Raw genomic sequence first — 13,678 nt, forward strand, 5'->3', positions numbered from 1 at the left:
AAGACTTCGTCTCGTGTCCAGAAGGGACTTTCCTTGGCATGGAAGGCAAGCTTGGCGATACGGATATGTAGATCTCCTACCATTGTAACCGACTCTGTGTAACCCTAGCCCTCTCTGGTGTCTATATAAACCGGAGGGTTTTAGTCCGTAGGGCAAACATACAATCATACCATAGGCTAGCTTCTAGGGTTTAGCCTCTCTGATCTCGTGGTAGATCTACTCTTGTACTACCCATATCATCAATATTAATCAAGCAGGACATAGGGTTTTACCTCCATCGAGAGGGCCCGAACCTGGGTAAAAACATCGTGTCCCTTGTCTCCTGTTACCATCCGCCTAGACGCACAGTTCGGGACCCCCTACCCGAGATCCGCCGATTTTGACACCGACACCTAGATATTCTCATAACTATGCTCAATTCTGTCAATTGCTCAACAGTAATTTGTTCACCCACCGTAGAATACTTATGCTCTTGAGAGAAGCCACTAGTGAAACCTATGGCCCCCGGGTCTATTCTCATCATATCAATCTCTATCACTTTAATCTTGCTTTATTTTTTACTTTGGTTTTACTTTTTACTTTGCATCTTTATACCAAAAATACCAAAAATATTATATCTATCAGATCTCACTCTCGTAAGTGACCGTGAAGGGCTTGACAACCCCTAATCGCGTTGGTTGCGAGTAGCTATCGCTTTGTGTAGGTACGAGGGACTTGAGCGTGGGCTCCTACTGGATTGATACCTTGGTTCTCAAAAACTGAGGGAAATACTTACGCTACTCTGCTGCATCATCCCTTCCTCTTCGGAGAAAACCAAGGCAAGCTCAAGACGTAGCAAGAAGGATTTCTGGCGCCGTTGCCGGGGAGTCTACGCAAAAAGTCAACATACCAAGTACCCATCACAATCCCTATCTCTCGCATTACATTATTTGCCATTTGCCTCTCGTTTTCCTCTCCCCCCCCAATTCACCCTTGCCATTTTATTCGCCCTCTCTCTCTCTATCCTCCCTATTTATTTGCCTCTTGTTTGCTCGCATGCTAGTTTGTTTGCTTGTCGTCACGACTAGTCCTCTTTCTGCTCCTATGTCTCCCGAGTTTGAAGTCCTTCACTTCAAACAAAAGCAAGGAGAAAACTTAAAGGATGCTTGGTTTAGAATAATGGAATCTTATCGTAAATGCACCCTAGAAGTAAATTTCACAATTTTGCTTCGCAATTTTTATGTTGGGCTTAATATATCTCATAGACAACTTTTGGATTGTGTTGCCAAAGGCAATTTTATTGAAATTGATCCCAGTATCGCACATGAAATTATGGAAGGTATAGTAGGAACTTTACCTCAAAAAAAGAGGCCCCATCATACCAAAGAGGAAACACAAGTTTTTGAGAAAATTCGCGAAGTAACTAAGATTTTACAAAAATCTCCTGAACCCCTTAAGAGCGTTAACGGAAATCTTCACCGCATGAATATGTTAATTACTCTTTGCAATAAGCGGTTGGATTCTTTAGATCTCAAGATCTCTGAATATGAAGGGAAACTTAAGGAACCTCCCGGATTCGAGAATAACATCACTAAAAGAATTAAGAATCAAGATGGCAATACCTAGATCTATCCTCGCTTTTATGCCTAGCTAGGGGCGTTAAACGATAGCGCTTGTTGGGAGGCAACCCAATTTTATTTTTATTCCTTGCTTTTTGCTCCTGCTTAGTAATAAATAAATTATTTAGCCTCTGTTTTGGTTGTGTTTTTTGTGTTTAATTAGTGTTTGTGCCAAGTAGAACCGTTGGGAAGACTTGGGGAAAGTCTTGTTGAACTTGCTGTAAAAAACAGAAACTTTAGCGCTCACGAGAACTGCTGTAATTTTTATTTCAAGAGTGCTATTTAGTTAATTCTTTTTGCAGATGATTAATAGATAAATTCCTCACGTCCAGCAATTTATTTTAGAATTTTTGGGGTTCCAGATCTTGCGCTAGCTACAGATTACTACAGACTGTTCTGTTTTTGACAGATTCTGTTTTTCGTGTGTTGTTTGCTTATTTTGATGAATCTATGGCTAGTAAAATAGTTTATAATCCATAGAGAAGTTGGAATACCGTAGGTTTAAAACCAATATAAATAAAGAATTAGTTCATTACAGTACCTTGAAGTGGTCTTTTGTTTTCTTTCGCTAACGGAGCTCACGAGTTTTCTATTTTGAGTTTTGTGTTGTGAAGTTTTCAAGTTTTGGGTGAATTCTTTTGATGGGTCATGGAACAAGGAGTGGCAAGAGCCTAAGCTTGGGGATGCCCATGGCACCCCCAAGATAATCCGAGAACACCAAGAAGTCAAAGCTTGGGGATGCCCCGGAAGGCATCCCCTCTTTCGTCCACTTCCATCGGTAATTTACTTGGAGCTATATTTTTATTCACCAACATGATATGTGTTTTGCTTGGAGCATCTTGTATTATTTGTGTATTTGTGTCTTAGTATACCACAATCATCCTTGCTGTACACACCTTTTGAGAGAGCCATACATGAATTAAAATTTGATAGAATACTCTATGTGCTTCACTTATATCTTTTTGAGCTAAGTAGTTTTGCTCTATGTGCTTCACTTATATCTTTTGAGCTAAGTAATTTTGCTCTACGTGCTTCACTTATATCTTTTGAACGTTATAATTTTGCTCTATGTGCTTCACTTAGATCTTTTAGAGCACGGTGGTGGATTTGTTTTAAAGAATCTATTGATCTCTCATGCTTCACTTAAATTATTTTGAGAGTCTCTTAATAGCATGGTAATTTGCTTAATAATAATATGCTTGGTATTCAAGATTTGTGAAACTTTCTTTTGAGTGTGTTGAATACTAAGAAAAGATTGAAGCATTATAATTGTTTTGAGATATGGAGGTGATAATATTAAAGTCATGCTAGTTGAGTAGATGTGAATTTAAAGAATACTTGTGTTAAGGTTTGTGATTCCTGTAGCATGCACGTATGGTGAACCGTTATGTAACAAAGTCGGAGCATGATTTATTTATTGATTGTCTTCCTTATGAGTGGCGGTCGGGGACGAGCGATGGTCTTTTCCTACCAATCTATCCCCCTAGGAGCATGCGCATAATACTTTGCTTTGATAACTTCTAGATTTTTGCAATAAGTATATGAGTTTTTTATGACTAATGTTGAGTCCATGGATTATACGCACTCTCACCCTTCCACCTTTGCTAGCCTCTCTAATACCGCGCACCTTTCGCCGGTATCATACACCTACCATATACCTTCCTCAAAACAGCCACCATACCTACCTATTATGGCATTTCCATAGCCATTCCGAGATATATTTCCATGCAACTTTCCACCATCTAGTTCATCATGACACATTCATCATTGTCATATTGCTTAGCATGATCATGTAGTTGACATAAGTATTTGTGGCAAAGCCACCGTTCATAATTTCTTCATACTTGTCACTCTTGATTCATTGCATATCCCGGTACACCACCGGAGGCATCCATATAGAGTCATACTTTGTTTTAGAATCGAGTTGTAATCATTGAGTTGTAAATAAATAAAAGTGTGATGATCATCATTCAATAGAACATTGTCCCAATAAAAAAAGGAGAAAGGCCAAAGAAAAAAAAAGAAGGCCCAAAAAAAAAGAAAATAAATAAAAAGGGGCAATGCTACTATCCTTTTACCACACTTGTGCTTCAAAGTAGCACCATGATATAGCGAGTCTCATATATTGTGCTTCAAAGTAGCACCATGTCCTTCATATAGAGAGTCTCATATGTTGTCACTTTCATATACTAGAGGGAATTTTATATTATAGAACTTGGCTTGTATATTCCAATAATGGGCTTCCTCAAATTGCCCTAGGTCTTCGTGAGCAAGCAAGTTGGATGCACACCCACTAGTTTCTTTTGTTGAGCTTTCATACACTTATAGCTCTAGTGCATCCGTTGCATGGCAATCCCTAATCACTCATATTGATATCTATTGATGGGAATCTCCATAGCCCGTTGATACGCCTAGTTGATGTGAGACTATCTTCCCCTCCTTTTTGTCTTCTCCACAACCATCATTCTATTCCACCTATAGTGCTATATCCATGGCTCACGCTCATGTATTGCGTGAAGATTGAAAAAGTTTTGAAAAGGTTAGAGTATGAAACAATTGCTTGGCTTGTCATCGGGGTTGTGCATGATTTAAATACTTTGTGTGGTGAAGATGGAGCATAGCCAGACTATATGATTTTGTAGGGATAACTTTCTTTGGCCATGTTATTTTGAGAAGACATAATTGCTTTGTTAGTATGCTTGAAGTATTATTATTTTCATGTCAATATAAACCTTTGGATCTTTCTAATCTGAATATTCATACCACAATTAAGAAGATTTGCATTGAAATTATGCCAAGTAGCACTCCGCATCAAAAATTCTCCTTTTATCATTTACCTACTCAAGGACGAGTAGGAATTAAGCTTGGGGATGCCTGATACGTCTCCAACGTATCTATAATTTTTGATTGCTCCATGCTATATTATCTATTGTTTTGGACTATATTGGGATTTATTTTCCACTTTTATATTATTTTTGGGACTAACCTATTAACCGGAGGCCCAACCCAGAATTGTTGTTTTTTGCCTATTTCAGTGTTTCGGATAAACGGAATATCAAACGGAGTCCAAACGGAATAAAATCTTCGGGAACGTGATTTTCTCCCCGAACATGATCCAGGAGACTTGGACCCTGCTCCAAGGAACAAAAGAGGCGGTCACGAGGGTGGGGGCGCCCCCCCTAGGGCGCGCCCCCTGCCTCGTGGGCCCCTCGTTGCTCCTCCGGCATACTTCTTCCTCCTATATATACACACGTAACCCCAAACGATCAGAACAGGAGTCAAAAACCTAATTCCACCGCTGCAACTTTCTGTATCCACGAGATCCCATCTTGGGGCCTGTTCTGGAGCTCCGCCGGAAGAGGGCCGTCATCATGGAGGGCTTCCACATCATCATAGCCTCTCCTATGAAGTGTGAGTAGTTTACCTCAGACCTTCGGGTCCATAGTTAGTAGCTAGATGGCTTCTTCTCTCTCTTTGAATCTCAATACAAAGTTCTCCCCCTCTCTTGTGGAGATCTATTCGATGTAATCTTCTTTTTGCGGTGTGTTTGTTGAGACCGATATTGTGGGTTTATGATTAAGTCTATCTATGAATAATATTTGAATCTTCTCTGAATTCTTTTATGTATGATTGGTTATCTTTGCAAGTCTCTTCGAATTATCCGTTTGGTTTGGCCAACTAGATTGGTAGTTCTTGCCATGGGAGAAGTGCTTAGCTTTGGGTTCGATCTTGCGGTGTCCTTACCCAGTGATAGAAGGGGCAACAAGGCACGTATTGTATCGTTGTCATCGAGGATAACAAGATGGGGTTTATTTCATATTGCATGAATTTATCTCTCTACATCATGTCATCTTGCTTAAAGCGTTACTCTATTTTTAACTTAATACTCTAGATGCATGCTGGATAGCGGTCGATGAGTGGAGTAATAGTAGTAGATGCAGAATCGTTTTGACCTACTTGTCACGGACGTGATGCCTATATACATGATCATGCCTAGATATTCTCATAACTATGCTTAATTCTGTCAATTGCTCAACAGTAATTTGTTCACCCACCGTAGAATACTTATGCTCTTGAGAGAAGCCACTAGTGAAACCTATGGCCCCCGGGTCTATTTTCATCATATCAATCTCTATCACTTTAATTAATCCTGCTTTATTTTTTACTTTGCTTTTACTTTTTACTTTGCATCTTTATACCAAAAATACCAAAAATATTATATCTATTAGATCTCACTCTCGTAAGTGACCGTGAATGGCTTGACAACCCCTAATCGTGTTGGTTGCGAGTAGCTATCGCTTTGTGCAAGTACGAGAGACTTGAGCGTGGGCTCCTACTGGATTGATACCTTGGTTCTCAAAAACTGAGGGAAATACTTACGCTACTCTGCTGCATCATCGCTGCCTCTTCAGGGAAAACCAACGCAAACTCAAGACGTAGCAAGCACTCCACATTATCGAGTTTGTACGTGTGAGTTGTGGCTTCACATGGATTGATGTATATTCTTGTTAGACCTTTGTCAAATAATTAATAAAGATGACTGCATGCATCAATTGATGCAGAAACCGGGGTTAACCTCCTTTTCTAAATAATAAAAAATAGCATAAATCGAGGCTATGTGCTTTCAGTATTTCACAGCGCAAGTCCCTATTTGACACTTATTGTGGCAAGTTGTTGCGAAAAGTGCAAGCAGCTGCCGAGCTCCATGACTCTTGGTATTTGAAAATTTTGAAAAACACACTTCTAGTGCTCACAAAAATCTAAAAAAAATACATGAATACATACAGATATTCCTAAGGCCCGGTAAAAATCTGATAAAAAAATACTTTGTATTTTGGGAAAATACAAAAAAGAGAAATTTCTGACAGAAATGACACAATTGTTCTCTTATACACTGTCAGAATTTTTTTTTTCTGTAGCCCAAAACAAAACGATATTTCTACCGAAACTTGCCACGGGTATTCGGAATGTGTATGTGTATCCCCGGGAAAAACTTCACATTTTTCTGAAACTTCAAAAGCATGAATTTCAAAAAAATTAAGTATAGAGAGCACTGGTGCTCGGGAGCTGCAAATAGACGAGGAGCTCGCTCATGGTTGCTTTGGACCGGCCCATTTAACGTTGTTGAGATTTGCAGGTTGTTTCGGTTTTAAGAATGTTATGGAAGGTTCTAGCCCGGGTTTTTCTAGTTTTGCGAACCTTCTAGAAGGTTCTTGAACCAGTTTTCTTTCTTCAGTTTTTCTTTACCGTTTTTCCTTCGTTTTTTCATATATTTTTTGCAAAGTAGAAAATTTCAAAAAAGTTTAATATCTTTGAAGCAAAATTGTGAAATGTTCGTATTTTCCAAAAGGTATCAAATTTCAAAATAATGTTCAAGAAATTCATAAAATGGTATTTGCTTAAAAAATGTTCGAAATCAAAATATGTGTGTGTTTGAAGAAAAACATTTTTATAATAATTGTTAATATTTTCATAATTTTTTAACATTTCAATAAAATATTTACAATTTTTTAAAACGATTCAATTTTTGAATTTTTTCTTGAAAAAATGTTCAAAATTTCAAATTTATTCTCAATTTAAAAAATGTTGAAAAACACAAATCGTTTAGATTGTTTTGAAAGGAATCGGATTTTTATATGTCTGGTATAGCGTCGAGTTGTTATAGTAGTGGCGCCGTACATTACTCGCCCCAACGCTACAGTATACCCTCCTGCTCGCTGCAATGTGTCGCTAATGGACCGGCCCAGTCAAGGCGCCCCTGTGCGAAGGAGCGGCTAGCTGCCACCAAAAAGCTGCCTCAAAAAAATTGTCTCAAAAAAATGTTGCGTCAATAAAGCAAGCGGCATATAGGAAGTCCCCTTTCACAAGGCAGACCCGTCCTAGCTGGGCGACATGTTTGTTTTTCAGTAAATGGTCATAATACCTCTGGCTAAAAAAATCTGAAAATGATAAAACTCTGACGTCAAAACTTTAAGCTTGACAAATCGAGTGTTTCTATAGCAAATTACGTGTCACGAGCACAACAATTCTCTTCAGTAAACATGGCAAATTTTTACGATAAAATTGAACATGTCAGGATTCGCCATGCTTGCTATGGAAATTAGCAGGCTCGCAGCACGTAATTTGCCATAAAATGTTTGATTTGCCATGTTTAAAAATCTGACATCAGATTTGTAGCGCGGTTAAAAAAAAAGATGGCCATGACACCATGTTTACATCGTCACTTTGACCTCTGTGCACCGAAACCTGAGCTGAATAGTTCATGCTCATGGATCCAGCACGCGTTTGAAACCTGGTCCTCTTTCCCACAAACAGCCATGAGCAGCAGGCCTGAAACTGCAGCCACTCTCTCGCGTGCCGCCGCGGAATGGAACCGGCTCCATCGATGGTGCTGGCCAGTAGACGGACACGCAGTGCTGCGCATTGGACGGGCGGTGAATCGCAGGAACTTCCATTCCGCTCGCCTTTCGTCAGTGCGCCGCTGCTGCAAATGCATACTACTACCGCTCATTGCCTGTCGCAACTTGCAGGCATCTTTGGAGTGGATTCCCAACGCCCACTCGCCCCATGGCTGTGCTTATTACTGTAATCAGTAGTACTAGTAGCAGTATAATCTCACGAGAGCTAGGATGCTGACAGACAGACACAGACACACAGACAGATGGACTGGTAGAAGCACCTTGAGGACCAGGTTGGCGTCGGGGACCGAAACATTCCATTCCGCTGCGGAGTTGGCAACGCACCGTGAGAATAAACTTGATTAGGCTAGGTAAGTACTATAGATTAGCCTGTATATATCTAAGCGCTTTTAGCCGCCTCGGAAATGGGAACCGGTGGCTGCAAACAGAACAGTGCAGCCTTTCCCGCGCGGCATGCAGTGCGAGACGCCATGATTGAGCTCCTTGTTTATGCCCCCTCCCGTGTGCACTCCGCAGCGCACATCATAGACAAGCACACGCAGACTCTTTTTGTTACTTTGTCCCGCTACAAAACCCTGCCTTTTAGTACGGGCTAGCGTCACCTTTTTCAGTCACCCTGCTCTTTGCGCCCCTCCCGGCAGTATACAACATACGCATTTCGGCCTCACGCCGCCACTCAATCGTGATTTCGGCGCGTACCATTCGATTACCTACGCTCGCTTTTCTTCCGGTAGTAGCAGGCAGACCAAAGGCACTGTCCGTGTGAGAAACGAGGCGTGCATTTGGGCATCTTTTTCTCTTTTGCTAAAGTCTGAATCTTAAGAGTATAGGAGTAGCAAGCAAGGGCAAGGCGCAGCGCTGTCTGTTGTTAAAAAGAAATGGTGCAGCGTTGTCTCTTTTAGTTTGGGCACGGGAAAGCAGCTACCGTCCCGATTCGTCCGTAGCGCTGTAAAAGTGGCGGTTAGGTGCCGGTTAGACGAGCTAATGAGCAACAAAGTTCCGAACCGCTCCAACGATCGGGACTCTCACCTAATCCCTCCACGGAAAGAAAGAAGCAACCAGTTCCACGATCGACCTGAGCTGCCGCTCAAAACTCCGGGACTTGGGCAACAACAACGTCCAGCACGCCGTGCACGCGTGACAGCAGCCGAAAGCGCCGCCCGGCCGTGCCGATCGAGTGCTCGGCCGCTCCGACCGCGCGGGTGGGCGTCGCCGTCAGGAACGGATTATGAGACCCGCACCCCGCCGGCAGGTCGCCGTCGCCACCGACCGCACGCAACTGTGGCAGCACCAGCCACGTACGTACGACGAGCGGGCGGGCGGGCGGCGCGAGCTATACGCGACCCCGTGGCTCGGCTCACCACGTCGCCGTCTCCATATCCTTCGGGATACGAGAGGACGAAAAGTGCGCGTACGTAGTACAGGAGGTAGACGCGGACTGTAGACCGACCGCTCGACCATGTCGTCACCGTCACGGCGTATCCACGGGCCGCGGCGACGTTTCACTCGGCGGATGGAAGCGAGCTCCGCCACGGCGTCGGCCGTCGGTCGCCGACACGACTGGAGCGCGGTGACTTGGCGGCGAGCCCGCCTAGAAGAGACGAATTTCCGCCGGGGCCGAGGAGAAACGTCTGCATGCGTCGGCTGAAAGCCGCTCGTCCCGCGCTGGCTCGCCAGGCGCCTGCGCTGCACGGCCACTGCCTCACGCCTGTCGCGCTGGGGAGCGCGAGAGGGAGAGGGGCCTGGCATCCTCGCCATCAGCGCCGCACCGAGCTCTCGCCGAGCTCGTTGTCAGTGCACGTCGTCGCAGTGCAAGAGTTCACGTGCTAGAAATGAATTCAGCATGGATGGATATGTGTGTGTGGATTAGTCGTGTTTTATAAACATTGACTGACAGCCCTGACGGGCAGACAGTTCAGGATGGGTGTACCCTGTGTACGTGCATGAGAGCGTCAGTCGAGAATTCAGACGAGTTTTTTATGCATGCATTTCTTCCAGTGGCAGGATTCTAGCAACAAGTGCTAACGACAGAAGAAGAAGCTGCGTAACGATATAATATAAAAAAATACAGTTTCAAATTTGCAATGGCATATCCTGGCATTAAATTGCAACAAATGCACGATCAAATACTCTATCTTCAAGATATTTCCCTCAAAAAAAATCTTCGAGATAGAAAGTTATGGTGGGCTCCATAGATCTGTACAAACAAGTTATTTGTTTCGAATTAAGCGTCTCCTGTTAATCAAACAAGAAAAAACAATCTAATGATCAAATCTAAATGCTTCCCTGAGCATGAGCAGCTCAGATAAATGCACGATCTTTACACAAGATTACTTCTTCGCCTTTGTGATGGACAGCTCTTCGAGCCAGTTCAGGATCCTAATGCGACGCCCGCCGTGACCACTCTTGGCCTTTCCATCCGCTCCGCTTTTCCTCGCCGCCGGAGGCAGCTTGACGGACTCGACGACGTCCGGCGAGCACTTGCATCCGAAGCCGTCACCGAACAGCCCCGCGCCATGTTTCCTGAAGCTCCTCTCAATGGCGCTGGCGGCCTGCTCGAACCTCGCGCTCCTGCCGCTGCCGCCCCTCGACGCGGCCGTGATCTTGGCCCCGTCGGCGCAGCGCGGCGGGTAAACGTCCGGGGCGCCGACGACGCCGAGGCGTATGACACCCCACCTGGCGGGCGGCGGTGCCGACCCCGTGCTCCGGCGCGGCCGCGAGCGGAGCTGCGGCGACGGGCTCGGGTGCGCGTAGAACAGGCTGCTCGACAGGGACCTCCGCGGCGGCGCGGCGGCGTGGTCGGAGGAGGCGCTCTTGGACGAGTGGCTGCGGCTGACGCAGCCGCTGCTGCTGCCGCTGGAGCTGGCGCTCCGGCAGTCGGAGCGCGAGCCGAAGCCCGCGGTGGAGGCGACGGACTCGGACCGCGGGAGCAGGGCGACGCTGGGGGCGTCGGTGGACGAGGGGCGGAGCGGGAGGAGCTTGCCGTGGGAGAAGAGCTCGTCGGCCACGCACATGTCGTCGGCCGCGCCCACGCCGGCCGAGACAAGGCCGCCGGTGGACAGGACGCGGAACTCGAAGTCGTCGGCCGCCTCGGGGGTGGGGCTGTCGGCGGCCTCGCGGGGCTCGTGAGGGGCGTCTGCCATGGTCGGGGTTCTTTGCTTGGTCCAAGGGGAAGAGGTGGGGAAGAAGAAGAGATGGTCGCGGGGTTTTGTTGCGTTCTGGTCTTCTTCTTTTGGCCTGTTCGGTTTTCACTCCGAAGAACGGCAAGAGGAGTAGAGGACGGGAATAGAAACAGAGGATTTTTTTTTTCGGGTCAGAGGAGGGGCTGTGGCTACGGTGCTGGGGCCCTGGGATGTCAGTCTATATGCGCAGTGCTTAGCGCATTGGTCGTCGATGCACAAAACTTGCTGGTCAACGGTGCCAGCCGGCGGAAGGCTTCGGTTACCCCTAATTTTGGAGAAAATTTATGACGCTAGTGCAGGAGCAATTATCCCGATGTTGCCAAAAGAAAGCTCAAATTGGGCTTGACCGCCCTGTTGTTTCGTAGCGCATGCCTCGCGTACACAACAACCGAGTCAAACTACTATGAGAAAATATTTTTAATCTTTGGAAAACACATTCTACTCATTACTTTGCGCACATTTTACCATACTATGAGAAAATATTTTTAATCTTTGGAAAACACATTTTAACCTATGTCCGTGTGCAAAGCTTATCATCAAGCATTCATGAATCATGACTTGTCAATGTACCATAAGTAGCCATTTGATTTGTGCGGCCTAATTTGTGATTTACCGGACTAGTAGTGTTACATATCGCCGCTACCTCTATTTCACAATAGAGTGTATATTATTTTTTAAAAAGTTAAACATCTTATGTTTGACCAAGTTTCTAGAATAAACTATCAACATCTAAAATGCTAAAAAATAAAATATAAAAGTATAGTTCATTATGAATCTAATGATACGAATGTTGTGTTGTGGATGTTGGTCAATTTTTCCTTAAACTTGATCAAACATAGACATGTTTGACTTCTATTATTATAAAACAAAGTATCCACTGTAGTATTTTGGAACGAATGGAATATTACATAACGCCAATCATGTGAGTGGCATCATATATATGTAGTTATGGTAGTTTTTTTTTAGATGAACAGGGAGGTTTCCCTCCCCGGTTCCATTACTCAGCATGAAACCAAAACGCGATCTCCAGTTATACAGCAGCTCACTTAGAAGAGCAGTTCAGCCTAAACGGCACTAAGAGATAAAAAAAGGAAACCAGGCAAACAGATCTTTGAAAAGATCAGGCGGCACGCAGGCCCGAAATTAGAGTAACACAAGTCAGACTGAAATCTCCAGGTTTGTGTCCGCTTCCATCTCCGCAGCCCTTCTGAGCTTGAATGGTGGCGCTGAGGCTGCTTGAGGAGACCAGCAGACAAGCGTCGAGACTGGGCTACTCAGCAAGTTTTTGCTCTTCAGGGCACTCTTTTTTGGAGTAGTTATGGTAGTTGTGGGTGGTAATTCTCTTTTTGAACGATATTTCAATGACAAATCTATGACTTGATAGGTATTCATTGTTGATCAGTGTACCACAAGTATTTGCTTAATTTCTGCAGCATGAATTGATGGTTAGATATCGGATTAAATAGTTACTTAAATATCTTTATATGAGGCAAATTTTACATATCCAGTGGCCTAATATAAATCGGCATGCATAATTACATGATATACTTGATGGGCATTACAAATCGAGATATATAATAACATAAATATGGTTGGACAAATAAATAGATTTTTCAAACATGTAGTAGTTGTACACATGTAATATACACTAGTGGTTGGGGCCCGCTATTGCGGGCCGCTTGAGAGAAAGTTGTGCACACCTCACCATCATGTCGAATTTTAAAAAAATATTCCCGCGTCACGTGGACATCACAACCATCTTAAAAGGAAAAAGAAAAAGCCTAGAAAAACTTTTCTCGAAAAAAGTCTCCCTAACATTTAGAAAAACCCTTAAAAAAAACTTTCTCACCATGACCAACCAGCATGCACCACATGGCGTAGCTGGTTGGCCACCATTCTAGCGCACCTTAATGTGTTTAATTATTAATTATAGTCATGGGAGACGATTTTCCCACTTCTCTCGTGCCATGTTCGATGAGCGTTACAATTAAGCAGGTAATTTAAATCAAGATGAATAATATGACACAATGTATATGCAATAATGTGATGCATTTTACAGTGATGAAAGGCAATTATCTCCCTTTGATCTTCTCCTCGCAAAAAAAATCTCCCTTTGATCTTCTTACGGTGATTGGCATTCTTGATTGGGCAATGCACTCAGTGTGGTTGTTTGTTCCCATCGCGTGGCTTACTCGATGCATGTTACATATTACCATAAATAACTACTCAAATAAGATTTTATAAATGCCCAAACCGTATATCATTAGTTTGCGTAGCTGCTGAGCATAACTTGATGATACCTCACACCAAGTTTTTTTTTGAAAAAATGACAGTAGGGGGAAAACCCCTACTGTTTTTTCATATATCTATATAAATAGGGGGGTTTACATAGACATATTGGCTACTTTACATCACTCAGCAATCCACACCCATGGTGTGGATCCACCACCAAACCAAAATAAAGGAGGAGGCTATACAA

The 13,678-nt window shown here is 43.8% G+C and overlaps 1 protein-coding gene across 1 annotated transcript; it reads right to left on the reverse strand.

Annotated features, from left to right (window-relative positions):
• Nucleotides 1-10,144: 10,144 nt before the first annotated feature.
• On the reverse strand, nucleotides 10,145-11,314 carry LOC123185076 (uncharacterized). The gene has a single exon (XM_044597082.1). It carries the CDS (start codon nucleotides 11,158-11,160, stop codon nucleotides 10,348-10,350), a length of 813 nt encoding a protein of 270 aa, XP_044453017.1. The 5' UTR covers nucleotides 11,161-11,314; the 3' UTR covers nucleotides 10,145-10,347.
• Nucleotides 11,315-13,678: the final 2,364 nt, after the last annotated feature.

Source organism: Triticum aestivum, chromosome 2A (assembly GCF_018294505.1).
Source record: "Triticum aestivum cultivar Chinese Spring chromosome 2A, IWGSC CS RefSeq v2.1, whole genome shotgun sequence".
Lineage (NCBI taxonomy): Eukaryota > Viridiplantae > Streptophyta > Magnoliopsida > Poales > Poaceae > Triticum > Triticum aestivum.